This window comes from Molothrus aeneus, chromosome 1, assembly GCF_037042795.1.
Source record: "Molothrus aeneus isolate 106 chromosome 1, BPBGC_Maene_1.0, whole genome shotgun sequence".
NCBI lineage: Eukaryota > Metazoa > Chordata > Aves > Passeriformes > Icteridae > Molothrus > Molothrus aeneus.
In genome coordinates this window covers 18862613-18878631 of record NC_089646.1, presented here as the reverse complement: position 1 = coordinate 18878631, position 16019 = coordinate 18862613, and the positions used below count along the sequence as shown (strand labels likewise).

Below are 16019 nucleotides of genomic sequence, written 5' to 3'. Positions count from 1 at the left end.
TAACTGAAAGAAGGAAAGGAAAAGCCACCTATAATTATTCTGAATGCTTTATTAAAGAAAATGTTAATTGCCTTCTCTGGTCTTTTATTTTATAAGAGTATAAAAAAAACTTTAAATATTTATTTGAACAACAGCACAAATCCACCTCTGAAGTCTGCATCCATCCTTTTGGAAATTCAAATAATTGTCACTTTCTATCACAAAAATCAACTCAAAATGAACAAAAGAATTATTAAACATATTATTAAAAAAAATTACAAACAATGAGAATACAAAAATGCTCAAAAACCCAAGAGGCCACTTCTGAAAATTTACAGTACATTTGAGATCTTCCCCTCCCATAAAGCAACATTTCTAGCAAGATATATTCTTCTTGCTATAATCTAACTGATCACCTGAGTTGTATGTTTCTATAGGAGCAAACCAGCAGCCTACTACAAAATTAGCCACAAAATTAAAAGCTTATTTAAATTTAACAGCAGTAGAGAAATATATAAAGCATGTATTTTAGAAGGTTAGAAAAGTGTTCATATACATCCAATGTAGAAGGTATATTGTATTACATCTTTGTTTATTAAGACAGTGGTAAAAACTCACTCTGAAGTGTTTCAAGTTCAGCCTTAGCCAGGGCATCTTCTTTCTCCTTCATTTTTGTTTCTTTATATTCTACATATAATTGTCTGGCATCCTTTAAGAAAACGTTGCAATGGCATTAGCATCCTTATACAAACAAGTAATTGCAATGGCTCTGTTTTAAGTTCTCACTTAACCTCACAAAAAAAATAATTAAGATATATTTGTTTCCTTGAGTTACAGCAATTTTCAGTCTAAAACATAGAATTTGTGTAATAAAGACTCAAATGTAATAGTGTTGATATTATAGACTCTGATGCTCATTGACAACCTGAAAAGCAAAATGGTTGGAGAAACTACCTCAGCTTTGCAGAGAGCATGCACCCACTTTGCTCAAATCAGCAATCTGGAAGTTCAAGGGAGAAAAAGATGTTTTTAATTAGAGTAGTGTGTGCAGGGACAAACAAAGGCAAGTGCTAGGCAGCAATCACCTCAATGTGAACTCATTAAGGTAACACTAACTGCATGTGCCAGCTTGTTCCCCCCCTCCCCTTTTTTTTTTTAACCAACTTCTACATTGCTATTAAAGTGTTGAAAATACACTTTTTTTTTCTCCAAGGATTAGATTCTAATCTGAGATCTATAAAGCAAATGTACACATAAAACTAGAAGTCCTGTCACACATACACCACAATAATGTAGACCCTTACAAAATCTGATGAACAAGTTATTATAGATTTCTGTTGAAAGCTTTCCAATATGAACAACCAGATTGCTGAAAAGTTTCCTTACTCTCACCAGTTTAAGAGATTTCTATACTCATTCAAAAACAAGGAATCCATACTACAAACGCTGAAATAGAGAAATTGTTATTTATCAAGCACGCAGAATGTCTATTGTATTACACAAAAATTAATTATAGTATTTGATAGAGCTAATCTTAGATCTTCCTACCCAAAAATAATTTTTGGTATTATTACACTAACAGTACCACTTTTTACAGATAAAGGGTAACTTAAATTTGAATGCAGAATGTATTGTAGAATGGTAGTAAATATTTTTATGGTAGTAAATATTTTTAAACAAAACCTGGTATCATCAACATGAAACAAGACACCTTAAGAAACCTTGAAAAGAAAAATCTGAGCTAATCTAGCTTATGGTAGAAATCATCCCACTCTCCCTGCAAAGTTGTTCTTCATGTTACACTTGTATCTACCCTTTAAAGCTACTTGAAGGAGGCTGGAGAGCACATGACAGGAATCATGACCAAGCTCTGAGCAGAACTTTGTAGTGGTTTGGAGACATCTCATTGATAAAGTCAGGATGCTTGAAGAACAACTCTGACAAATTCCCACAAAAGATCAGTAAAGTTCCACCTCCTTCCAAAACACCACTTACTCTTTTTTTCTTTTTTTTTTTTTTCTGGGTATAGGAAATAGCAAGTTTTGGGGAGTTTTTTGCCAGTTTTATGTAGGAAATCTCTGCACACAAAAGTAATTTCAAAGGGTTTACATAACTTTTTGCTTCTGGAACATAACAGAAGAGACCGTTTCACATGCTAATACTTTTAGGATTGGGAAAAAGGGTTTTTTTAAAGTAGAGTTGTGGCTAAAAAAAAGTGTAGTTAAAGCAGGACTAGCATTAACAGCAGATATGTAGGCTTTGAGGAGACATATTTGAATCACAAAATTAGAATCAGCACTGGTTCTCTTTTTGGTTTACCTGAAATAAGAATTCCCTACCACACTGGGAACTTTCCTTATACTCTCGAGGTTTGGCCTACTTGAAAAATTAAGAAACAGAAACAGCCATAAATGCAATAGTTCATTTCTGCTGAGTTTGAGACGTTTGGGTGTGTGGCATACACAGGATTCAGACTTATGGATATCCAAAAACCACTTCTGTTTAAGGCTATGATTTCAAAATGGCTACAATTAACTGGCATTTGAATTTAACCCATTTGACACTGAAAGCCAATATTTGATGCTAAATTCTGGTGTAAAATCCATTATTGCTTGTGGGATCTCCAGACAGCAGGCACTAGGGGGTAACTGTCAATCTCTCCAGCATGTCAATCACAGAACAATTGGAAATGTGGCTCAGATGAAAATGAGACACAATAGCTGAACAACAAAGAAAACTAGTCAGAAGCACGTAAATGAAATATGGTAGAATTGTTGCTTTATAGATATAGAATGGATTATCACTAGAAATGGAGTAATATGCAGGTAATAAAGGCAGCATCAGTCTTTTATCTTATCAGTAAGATTATTATGGCTGTGACCATAATAACAAAAAAAAGGGGAAACGACACACTTTGAAGCATACACAAATGTATACATATAAAGAAAAGCAAAGAAAAAAAAATAACAAAAAGCTTAACACCAAATGGATTTTGAACATTTTAAAATCAAATCCATCTCATAAACAAATAAGAATGGCTCTACAGGTTGTAAAGAAAAATTAAAAGGCATACCTGAGTAAAGACTTTAATCACAGACACAAATTTTATGTGAATTAGACGTTATAGGTCAAAATGAAAAACCACTGGAAAAACATTTAACATAGGAAGTTCTTTGAAGAAAAGTTCTGCCTTAATGTAAATAAGCGCCTTTCAATTCATTCTTCATTAGCTTTCAATCAGTCTAAACAGGAATTTTCATTTTCAAGAATATTCTGTTTTGGTAGTGTAAGTATTTAAAAATAGATTTATGCTCAGATTTTTTACTTTTCCAAAGTGATAAATTTAAGCAGTCATTTTGTCTCAATACAAGTATTTTAGGGCCCTAAAGACACTGACAAGACAGATACAGTCTCTTCCAATCTAAGGTTCCTTCCCCATGATTCAGTAACAATTTTATATCTCAAAACATCAACATTCTATACTTAATGTATACTTCACCTTCAAGACATAATACAGGTAAGAAAAGTAATATTTTCATACCTCTGGGTGGAAAGATACAGAGAAAAGAGAAACAAATACAAAGCTTTGAACAGTTCTAACTAACTCCACCTTACCTAATCAGAAATACGTTCTCATTTGCAGGAGTTTAAGACATTTTCAAAAAAACACCAAAACAAATATATTATTTCTTCTCACCACTAAAGCAGTATAACATGTAATTAGTTAAGCATGAAGAATAAAGAAAAGGGCTGATATATGCTGATTTATTATAAGTTCAGATATATACTTTCCAAAAAGGAACAGAATGAAAAAAAGAATGTATTTGAAATGCAAAATTCTGCTATTTATATTTAAACTGTTATATATGGGAAATCCTGTGAATAGCGTCATATTTAATCACAAATAAGAATAAAGAATACTGAAAAATTCTTGAAAATACAGTTTCTCTCTTTATATCAGTATCATCTCATGTTATTAAATTGAGATTGTCTAAAGCTGACCCTGAGTTATGCAGAAATACAGAAATCCCTGATACTGAACATTCAAGGGTTTCTTTCATTTGTTTGTTTTAGGGTTTGAGGTCTTGGTTGGGGTTTTAGGTGTTTTTTTGTTTGTTGTTTTTAAATCAAGAGATACAGTGTTTATTCAAACTGTACTAATTCTATAAATAAAAACTTCCATTATGAGTAAGATTCAGCCATTTTGTTTTCTCCTTGATTTTTGGGGAGGGTGATGAGGCTTTGCTGTTTGTTTGCTTTGTGGTTTTTGGGTTTTCGTTCTTTGGGTATTTTCCCCTCCAGTAAATATTAAGTCCTCCTGGCTTTCTGGTCTACCTCAAAAGAAACTGGAGATTAGGAAAAAGAAAGCAAACAACTTGAAACAATTTGCTGTATGAGAATCTTAATTTCAGGTTTTGTGATAGAAATAGTTCACATTTTAGTTCTTTGGATATGAGACTGATACAAACAAAATGCACACTTAATTGAAAAAATTTCTCACAAGCATACTTAAAGTCAGTATACTGAAATAATTTTCTTTGGACTAATTTTTATTACATAAAAATACTTTCATGGAGCTATTGAACCAAATTTTTTTTGTCTTTTTGAGCACAGTATTATTATAAGCAATTTGTATTGAAAAGAGAGAAAAAAAGAGTTAAATTAAATTTACTCCACCAGCCCTCCTTCAATTTGCTATTTCTAAGCAATAAAAATTCCAGCCATTACACCAAAGCAAAAATACTCTTTGGATAGGATTCTGTACTAGTGATATCAATGTGTTATGGTAAGAAATAATGTTTTAAAAAGAGTCGAACATTATGATTTATACTTTTCTTTGGCATTTTTACCTTTTTGCCCAAAGGCAATCTAATAAACAAATAGGAATTGCATTACTTCCTCCTTTATAATCAAAAAATCATGCTTTGCCTGTAGAACAATCCCAGGTGTGGGGAGGCTCTTCAGCTGTGTACAGCCGTGGGCAGTTGTGGTGTGGTTCCCAACCCTGCACCGTGTGACCAGCAGCTGGCTGTGCCACTGCAGGCTCTGCTGGGAATGCCATGTGCCCAGTGGGGAGACAAAGGCAGCCAGAAGGGGAAACAGAGGTCAGTGCTGCAAGGCCTCTCTGGGACCCATTTCACACCCCATGAAGCCTCATACCACAGCAGACCAGCAGCAATAATTGAGAGCCAGTATTGCCTCCTACACACCAGCTACTCACGATCATGTGGTAGGATATGTAGACTTACAGTGATACAAAGAAGCTGCCACAGCACAGCAGGCAATTAAAAGCAAATTTCTTCACTCTCTTACATTTATTTAAAACTTTTAGTATTTTTGCAGCACATTCTTCCTCCAGAGCCTCAAGCAGTACCCTGTTAGACACAAATTATTTTTGCTCACTTGCATACATCCAGAATACTTGTTTCATCATCCACTCTCCTCTGACCTGCTTCTAAGCTTCTAATTGACCTCAGGGTCAAGAGCTTCATCCTTACTTTGGTTCTCCCAACAGCTGTGAAATAGCAAGAAACAGAGCAAATGGGCAATCACTCGTGCCACACATCCGGCAATTGCTCGCTCCCCACAAATTATACCAACATTGGTACTCTACAGTAAATTGGAACATGTCAAAACCCTCAAAACCCTGTAAAGCTGGGAAATAGAGAGATATTTAACCTTACTGACTTGAATAATTCTTTTTTTTTTTAAGGCATATGTTATTAAATGCAATAAATTTTGTTTTAATCTCACACAATTTCATATAAAGTCACATGTGAAGACAGAAACAACTCACAAATACATTTGCTGACCTAATCAAATCTTGCTTGGAAGCTAACTTGCCAAAGGAGATGCCCTGCTGGCAAAGCTTCTTGAGTTTAATGACACACTGCCAATCCATTTAAGGCCAAAGCTGAACCATCTCTAAACAGGTGTTGAATTGTGATCATGGATTAAAAGAAAACCTGAGGAAAAAATGCCAAGAAATTAAACACCTCTGGGTCACTAGTTTGAATCTATTCCAGACTACTAAATCTGCTACAGTAATTACCATCTGGTAGTCTACATAAAAATAAATTACTGGCTTTTTTGTTTTAATTCACTTTGTGCTACACAAAGGTCTTTATAAACACAAGTTTCAATTGTAATTGAAAGCATTGTTGATAATCTCACTAGGTTATAATATCCAGTGCAACTATGTACTGAGCTCAAACTGGCATCTCATTATTGGTGAGCCACCAGTTCTCCCAACAGCTCACTGTGAGGGTGTGTGCTCTACACCTACAGGATTACAATAGAAGAAGGAAACTTTATTTTCTTAACAAGAAACCGTTTCTGTTGAAACAAACAAAAATGCTTTCTGCTCCATTACCCTCAGGACAACAGCAGGCTCACAATTCAGTCGGTGTAAAAATAAAGACATTCACTGCTAAACTTCACCACATCAGTGTGGAGGTAAAGTTGACAGGACCACTAAGAAACATGCCTATCTTCTGATTTCTGAAGGAAAAATTTTGTGAAGAATAATTAAAAGCATTTTTCAAAAAGACCACTTTTCTTAAGTTATATGTCCAGAAATCCAAAAAAACCACCCTCTAGTCAGCTGCTTTTGGAATAAACTGCAATTTACTTATGGCAGCTCTCCCTCAAAACATAAGTACACTTAACACAACTGTATTACATACACAATTTGAACTGAAATTCTTGCACACCACATGTAGCTGGTTTATTTCATTCTAAGAAGAAATTTCTGTTTCAACAAGCATTTTAATTGAGTTTTTGGAGGTTTTTGATCTCCTTTTTTTTAAAATACATTGTCTTTTTCCAGGTCATTCTCATGAAAGCATTAGCTAAAATGGCCTTAGAAACAATTTTCATTCTTTTTCTATTTTTTTCTTATCCTACATTATAAGAATTAAACTTGGTAATAGGCAATGTAATTTACACTCCACTTAATGTTTCCCTCACAGCACACATATTTGATTTATGATACATTTTATGCATTTTTCTCCCTTTGGTTCTTCAAACAAACTTTAAAATGCTGTTTTCACTCCTAAATGTAACTAAACTCAGTGTGTGGATATAAAAATCTATGTAGTTTCTCTCAAAATACAATTGTCAACAGTTTAAAAAACCTGCTCTTTTCTTAGTTTCTCTCATCCTCCCTTCACACATTTTTCTTCCAATTTCTTGACATAAAATGCAGGCTACAATAAAATGGCATAGGCCATCACAAGGGCATGCAAACAAAGCATTTTTCTTTAGTGAAGGCCCACCTTAATTATTTTAAGTGCCTCCTTCTGAAATCTGACATTTTGAAGGAGGAAGGGAAGTAGGAGAAAGACACTCAATTGGATAAATGAGAGCCAGGCATGAGCAGAAGCTCAGCAACCTGAATTCTCAGACACAGCTGTTGCAAGAAGAATATTCACATTAACTAATAGGGGGAGAGATGGATGCTAGGTAAAAAAAAAAATCAATACAAGAAGGGCTAAAAAGTTTTATTTGTTGCTATTGTTGTTATGCTGTTATGTTTGATTAGTTTGGGGATTTTTTTAATAAAGTCTCCTCTGAGGAAGAACTTGTGTCTGTTACAAGCATGTGCTTCTGTTTTGTTAGTTTGAGGGAACAGTTCAACTGTTTTACTGGCAGGGCTTTGAAAAACTCAGTGGCAGAGCAACATTCACCTAAAAGCGCTGCTAAATTTTCCCCTTTCCTGTCCCAATCATGGTTCCTTTAAACATGGATGCATTTCCAGAAGTTCAGCTACAATTGGATTAGTTGCAACTGAACAACTGATTTTGAAAACGATTTGTTGGCCCTTAAATGACTGGAGAAATAATTTAAATTAAAACAAATAAACAACTAAAATCTGTGGCATCCATCCTGATGCCAACCACTTGCAATATGACACGTGACACTACTCAGTATCTGTAGGATCCTTCATCTTCTGCCTTAGTGATTTCACTTTTATTAAAAGCATTAAGTATCCTGAAATCTCAAGCCTGTGCATTACTGAAGAAAAAAGCACTCAGATTTAAAACAGGACCTCTGTACCAGGGTATAATCATACAAGTACAGATAACTTTTTGCTCCATGTTGGTCATTAAGGCAGATCTTGCCAAAATGTTAAATATACATCAAAATCAAAAAGAACCCAGAGGTCTCTCTGTCAAGGTAGTTACAACACACCAGGTATCTTTTCAACTGTCATTTCAGAACACAGCTCCAACTGCTCTTATGCTCTTCAGAAGGGGTGATACTTCTTTAAGTATTGTTAACTAATTAATAAATAATAAGCCAGAATAATTTATTTTAGTCACCTGAAGTCCTGAATAGTTTTAACATTGAAGATTATTTATAGTTCGGTACATTTTAACTCATGTAACTAGCAGGTCACAATAAACAACAACAAAACAAACCCTGCAGTTAAGCAGTAGTGTCATTTCTATATGGGCCAATTTATTCTAGAATCCCTGTCTCTTTCCTTCCTCTTTGCTTCAAAGCCTTCCTGCTCTGAATTCCACCACAACATGCTTCCCCTGCCACCAAACCCCTGGTTGATGGTCTCCAATATTCCAGGAGTTACTGGACAGGTCTTTTTCCACTACTATTAATTTAATGGAATAGGAATCCAAACAAGGGCTAAGTTCAACAAAGCATGAAACATCATTATTTTGTAATTTCTTTCTGCCAATTCTGACAGGCATAGGAGCCGCTTTTTGAACAACAAACCTGAAACCTCCCATACTGACATAACACTATTTTAATATCATAAAAATTATAAGAAGCCATAAGAAGTCCAAATTTTCAATTATTCACTAATCTTACTATATTGTGTGATTTTAAAAATTTTGCAATGAAAGCAAAATGGAAAGTACTATAATTACGAATTAAGTTTCAAAAATGCAGCAAAAAAAGTTTGCTGATCCTAATTATTTTCTATCTGACTCCCCTTGATGAGGAATGAACATCAAAGCTTAATTTGGCCACAACAGTTGATTAAGCATAATCAACTTGCTTTACAAACTTGTAAAAATAAAGGTTTTTTTAATATAACAGCCCCAATGTTCCGATGAAAATTTTAAGAGAGAGAGAGAGAGAGAGAGAGATTAACTTTGGCTCTGTTTGTAGGAAAAGTTAAAAGCTATAAAAATGGATGCTGCAAGACCAGGCATTACTGTATTTATAACTTTTACAAGTGTTTAAATAAGAGAGTAGGAATTATAACTATAGTCTTTTTCTAGCTTGAACAGAGACAAACCACAAATACTGATGCCATTTGTACTACTTATACTTTTAAAAGAATACTCAATATTTCTGTAAATCAAAGAAAAATCCATCTCACATTGCCAGATCTATATTACCAGTGACAAAGGTATTAAAAACAAAATACTGTATTTAAGGAAGATGCCAAGAAAGAGCAGGGGATATTAAAAAAGTTATTCTGGTAACTAATTTGACAATACTTCCATTGGTTGAATGCCAGCTAGGTTTTACTGTTGATAGTATTTGATTAAAACACAATAACCATGAGCAAGGCTGCCACATTGATGTTTCTAAATTACAACCATACCTTTGTTATTTTACTTCAGCAATTTCAGGTATCAATTTGTATCATTATCCAATGAATTAAAGAAAGAAACTCCATTTAAAAAAGTAATTTCACTGCTATCCCAAATTTAAATGGCATATTAAAATTTGCTATGAAAGTACAGCATTTGCTGATTTGAGATTAAAGTACTTTTGTTAACATCACTTAAACATTGGTATTCCTAATTAGATGGATATACATCCATCTCCCCCTCAACCCTCTCCCATCATTTATTCTGTAGTTTTGCCTAACAGAAACTGCTTCCCTAGCTCGTTAAGATTAATATGCATTTAAAATACATTCATATTTCCATGAACTTTTGATATCAAATTTACCTCCAAAGAGTAATTTTTATATATATATATATATATATATATATATATATATATATATATATATATATATATATATGCTATGTGTTTGAGCCAAAAAATTAATTAAGAACAAGCATTACACATCTGATTATGCATAATAGCACCGTCAAGAAAAATTAAGTAACACAATTTAACATCATTACTGTTACCTGGAATAACTGAGGTAAAGCTTTCACTGTGAGACAGAACCATATTCCCAGCTTGCACGGAAGTAAGTCATGCCATTGTGGTTTGTCCAGTACCCTGCAGTCAAATAAAATGGTAGGTTTTTCATTATTGCCACACAATCTCAAAGCCAGAACTTTCCCATTATCCTTTAAGATGATTAGCACTTGTCAACTCCCATAAAAATGTCTGACTACATAATAATAAAGATACATTTTAAACATTTAATTCAAAATATCTAACAGCTAACTTCGAATCATTTCTGTATTTTGATCTTCTAAAAGGACTTTTCTTCAAGAAAATAAATTCATAAGCCACATAATCACTTTAGCTTAAATAAAAAACCAAACCAAAAAACCACTCAAGCTTCAACCAAGTGTTCACGAGTGCTGACAACCAGATATGAAGACTGTAGCATAAACAAAACAATACATAAAAATTAATGTCATTTGCAGTTCACTGGAGCATTACTCACTGATGTCATCAAGAAAGACGACAGGCAGAATGGTCTCTGATCTCCATCCCTCATTGATCCAGTTCATGCCCCTGCTGTGTGAACTATTTAAACCCTTTATTTCTTTCTATGAATCAATAGAAGAAATAGTGGTATCTTTTGGAGTGTCCTGAAAGTCACTATTTCCTTATGTATTCCTTGACAAACAATGTGTTAGAAGCCTTCACCAACACACTCATTTTTAAGTTAATCAGATAAAAAGCATTTAATCAGACAAGCATTAAAACCCCATAAGAACTCCTTGCTTGGAAGAGGAATAAATTGAAGCTCAAATAAATTGAAATTTGTTAATTGTAATCAAAGGCAAAAACCCTTAAAGAGGGAAAAAGTTCTAAAATCTCCTAAAATCAACTTGTAAAAATAATATCCTTTTATAAGACAGAAGCCTTAAATTCAGCCTTAATCTTTCAATGATTATTGATCTGCTGAATAAACACCACGTGTTTATTTACAAATCCAAACCTGAAAACACACACTGGCACACTTTATATCAGCAATGGCTCTTACTACAAATACAGTTGTTCTTCTCACAGAATATTTCAAAGATGCAAAAAGAAAACGAGATAACTGAATCAGTAGCTGACAGAATATTTTAAAATGCACAAAACAAGAGAGTTCTTTCCCACCTTTCATTTTTGTCTAGAGCAGCAAGTTTGGCTTCCTCTGTACTCCTGCTGCCTGTTTTTTTCTTCTTTTCCCTCTTTTTTCTGCTAAGCAGTTCATCCTTGATGTAGAAAGAACTACGGTTACAGGTTATCATTAGCATGTAAACCACAAATGTTACTGGGACTCTACTGTGAAGGGTAAACACTAGAGTAGCATTTATGCAAATGTATCTGGGGTCCTACATGATTAAGTAAAATGATCTATCTTAACAATAACTGTTGCCATGGTATCCAGTCTTTAAACACACATGAAGTCCAGTTCTGTCACTCATGTGTATCTCCATAGCAATCAAAGTTTTCTAAGAGGAGAAAGCATTCAACTTGCCTCCTTTCTCATTCATCAACTTCAATAATGCAGTGGAAAATAAAAAAGTAAATAGATGCTAATGTATGAATATTTTTCAAGTTATGGTTAGTTTTTTTTCTTAGTCTACTAAGTGCAACAGATTTGTATAAAATTATCAAAAAATAATGTGATTTATACTGCTTACCAATTCCCACCCCGTTAAAAAAAACAAAACAAAACAAAAAAGCATTTAGCTTAGAACAAAGGCAAATCAAGTATCACTTTTAAACAAATAAAACCTGTTTATTTTTAAACCTTAGATATGACTACAGTAGCATATGATTCTTCATCAACAAATGATAGACTTTTTCTCTTCTTCCTTCCAGATAAAAACCCAGGACCAGCTCTTGCAATTTATTACCAATTCTAGAAAAATTAAGTCATTGTTAGATTACCATTTCTGAGATGCTGAATATCTCCTTCTGTAATTATCATCATTTTAAATATAATATTTTTAAAATATGAAAAGCCCAAATTCAAACCAGGGGCAGAGGTATCTATCTATCTATATACGCAAACTTCTACAGGAAATTCAGTACTAATAATTGAAGCAAGTTTGATTTATTACCAATACTTACCAGCTGTTTTTCCAGGTAGATTGACCAAACCACAGCATAATGACCCACTGTGAGTATAATGAACAAGAGTAATGCCAGCTCAGCATTGCTCATTTTTCTCACCCGCCTGTAGTAGAACACAGGCTGTCGCCAATCTGGTAGTCCATTGATCAGAATATCATCATACCTACAGTAGCAAACATAACAGGCTTTCATGGAGAGCTAAAAATGAAATAAGCCAAACCATCCAATTATAAAACAAAAGATAATCCACAGAGTGCTTGAATAATACACACACAAAAGATCATTTAGTAATTTTTTTTAGAGAGTAATGCCTTGTTTTGTCAGCAGATAGGCTTGCATGTGGAAACAAACAGGCTCCAATCACTGGGGCACAGGGGGAAAAAAAAATTCAAATGTTCCTGCAACCCTTGCCCCCCTCCCCTCCCAAGTTCATTCACTTCTGAAGTAAGAGACTTCCAGAAATGTGTTCTACGTGCTCCGTAATCAGTGGGCAGGTCTCCGTGATCGAAGTAAGTAACAACCCACGAAGAACTAAATATGTAGCCAAGAACAAATGTCTCAAACACTAGAAACCCTTTTTTCTTTTACAAATTAAATGCACAAGTGCTGGGGGGAGGGGAGAAGCATCTCTGCTTTTTGTTTTTGTCCTTCAGTACCACAAAATCCATTAGATAAAAACATGCCAGACTTATCATACCTTCTTTGTAAGATAAGAGCTTAAATTAGAGGCTTGATATTGATGTTTGAAAATGAAGTTCACCACTTTTTGATTTTCTATTTGAAACACTGTCTTGAAAATCAATCTATTTTAAAACTTTTTAATTACTAACCCTACCAACTGCACAGAAACTATTTTATGACAATCCCTTTTCCTTCACACAAATGTCTTGAAGGATCTTAAAATGTCTGAGGTCTTTTATTTACAGTATTTTAACAATTTAAAAATAAACAAACCACAAACATGCAAACCAAATTTTTTTTTAAATTAACTCTTCAGAGTAAAGTTTCAAACAAAAAATCTCTACAGTAAACTCATAAATCTGTATGTTCAAGATGCACAACCTGTTAATCTTAAATTGAACACAACTCATTACATATTCTAATCACACCATTTCCAGAATTAAATCTGCACTGAAAGGCCTAATTTGGTGCAACACATTGACCAAAATATTTTAATTAAAAATATTCTGAGTTAGTCGCAGGCCTAATTACAGGAATAGAAATAGGGCCTATATTGTCATGCAGGTCAGTAGAACTCAGTAGTAGGTTTTTCTCAAGTAAATTGACCAATCCAGGAATAATAGCGCAGCTGCTAAACTGCCAGTCTTGACATGTAAATCAATTTAAATGCAACAACTGCACTAGCTACTTTGATAGTTATTAAATTGATACCTTGGAGATGTACTAAAAAATTTATTTCCAGAAGCAAATTCATTTTAAGCAGAAAAAGAAGCAGTGGTTTTCAATTAAAAAAATATACCTTACTATAGTGCATATCTGAAAAGCTAACTTCTGATGAAACATTTGTTCAAGTTGGCACCATTATGTCTGCATAAAAGATTTAACACCTCAGGATTCTGCTGTGTTCTGAATGATACCAGAAGTAAAATTCATATTACAAAATTCTATCTTCCATTAAAACTATGAGAATACTAAAGTTAAGATCTATTATTGTAAAATTTGAACTAATAACTTCTTCCCTTTCCCAGTAAGTCAAAACAAATTAACTACTGACACCTTAATACAAACTCTGTTCAGAAAAATTGCTTATGATGTTATTTTAAAATTAAAATTTCTACCTAATTTTGTTTAAGAAATAAGGAGATGTTTTAGCCTTTAAAAATATTACAACATTTACAAGATTTTAGTGATAATAGAAGAGAATATTTTAGAAACAGAACCATCTTTAAAACAAATTAGGTTGATAACAAGGTTTTACATAAGATGCTCTTCCTGTGAAATCTTCAGAGAAATACACGTACAACCTAATTTAATATACATTTATTAAGCAGTTGCCTTCTTATATACTAAGGGTTGTTAATTGATGCGCTGAAAAAGTGGCTACCGATTAAATAAAGTCCATATATACTGATGGTAACAATGCAGTAATATGTAAACCAAGGCTTCAAACTAACATTGGCAAGCATATTCTATTATAAATTATCTGTTAAGAAAAAAATAAATGAAGACAGCAGAGCCTCTTGCATTAAGTGCTTTAAACAGCCCTGGGTATTTACCAGGCTACGTCGCTGCTCTGAACAACAGCCCCCACGGATTAAGGCTCGGAATCAATGCTCTATTGATTTTACTATCAATGAGCATTATGGCTCACACGACTGGCCATTTTAAGGAAAGATCACTTCTATTATAACCCACTTTTTAGAATATATACTGTTAAAAGATAAATCACTGCTTTCAATAGTAATTAAGCTCTGTATTTGAAAAATAAAGATATCAATGATTTTTAGGTTTTCAACTGGAAAATGATCCTACTGAAAATCAGTAGCTCCCATAATTTTAAATCTTAATTTTTCAAATTTCAAATGTGATTCAATTAAAGGTAAGTTTCTCATAAAAGATTTCCTGTATAGACACTTATATTAACTATGAAAGACAGTTAATCTGTGTGCATCAAGAACTACATTTGGAATTTAATTACAAAGCATTCTTTTGGCACCTATATTAATTGTAACTCTATGTAGGAAAAAAAAACAAGCTGAAAAGAAAAGATACATTTGCAGGATTTCTTCCACAAACATATACGCACAGAATACAGCAAATTTTTCACATATGAGTATGCCTACCAGTTGTCTCTGAAATGTAGCAGTCAACAAGCTACAAAAACCCCAAAGCACTGGTACAGAAATAGAAAGCCAAAACCATTCCCCATTTAAAACCATGCTGACTATTTGTTTTAAAACTCAGCAGTCTATAAAAGACTTTGTAGTCCTGTATTAAAAGTAACAAATTGCAAGATTATTAACATTTCTTTTTTTACTATTTTATTTCATAAAATACTTTTTAGAGTTCTTTGTGAATCAATTACATTGCAAGTAAAAAAATCAATTAACTGTAGTAACTAATTACAGTATCATCCATCTTAATATAATTATAATTTACTTTTCCCTTTAAGAGAGCCACTGCATTTCATATTTCAAATAATTTCAGAGATCTGATATAGTTTATATACTATAACCTTGAATTAATGAGGACTATTCTGAACTATAGAAAGATTGCCCTGGTGGTTTTTATTTTGGGAGGCCTATTTTCCTCAAGCTGTCAAAGACCTCCAGCACAACATCAGCCAGAACAATTATACCTACAAATACAGATATTTAATTATTAATGAGAACTAAGATAGACACCTTTCTTACTCTACACAAGTGTATTTTGATCCCTTTGCAAATGTTTTGTTTCCTGTAATCAAGCCAACATTGTTACAGAGGATAGGCCTGGTAGGCAAAAAAAGCTCCTTATAACGGTAACAAACAATGAAATTAAGACCTAAGATTTCTTTTATGTCTAATTACAATTAACCAAAGTGCATAAAATTATTTTTCATAAACTGAGATAATCAAAGGCTAATAAAATTTATCACTGTCAAATTGATTTACCAACAAATGCCCTAAAGGTGAAGTGTATGGCAGGAAATGCACCCATCTCTACATAAGCTAAAGAGAAAATTTTCTGTAGAATTTCACACTGGAGAGTGTATAAAAGCATAAAATATTGTGTTCTGTTGCATATATGTTTAATTTAATAATGTTTAATTTGATAATTTAATGTTAAACAGTGCTACA

The 16019-nt window shown here is 33.3% G+C and overlaps 1 protein-coding gene across 2 annotated transcripts in view; it reads right to left on the bottom strand.

Annotated features, from left to right (window-relative positions):
- DNAJC1 (DnaJ heat shock protein family (Hsp40) member C1) overlaps window positions 1-16019 on the bottom strand; it is a 108431-nt gene that overhangs the window by 47604 nt on the left and 44808 nt on the right. For both annotated transcript variants that reach the window (XM_066561607.1, XM_066561527.1), the window contains exons 4-7: window positions 12217-12382; window positions 11254-11351; window positions 10098-10191; window positions 598-688 (exon numbers count right to left, since the gene is read on the bottom strand). In XM_066561607.1, coding sequence (XP_066417704.1) covers window positions 598-688; window positions 10098-10191; window positions 11254-11351; window positions 12217-12382 — 449 coding nt within the window. The remainder of the gene's footprint in view (window positions 1-597; window positions 689-10097; window positions 10192-11253; window positions 11352-12216; window positions 12383-16019) is intronic.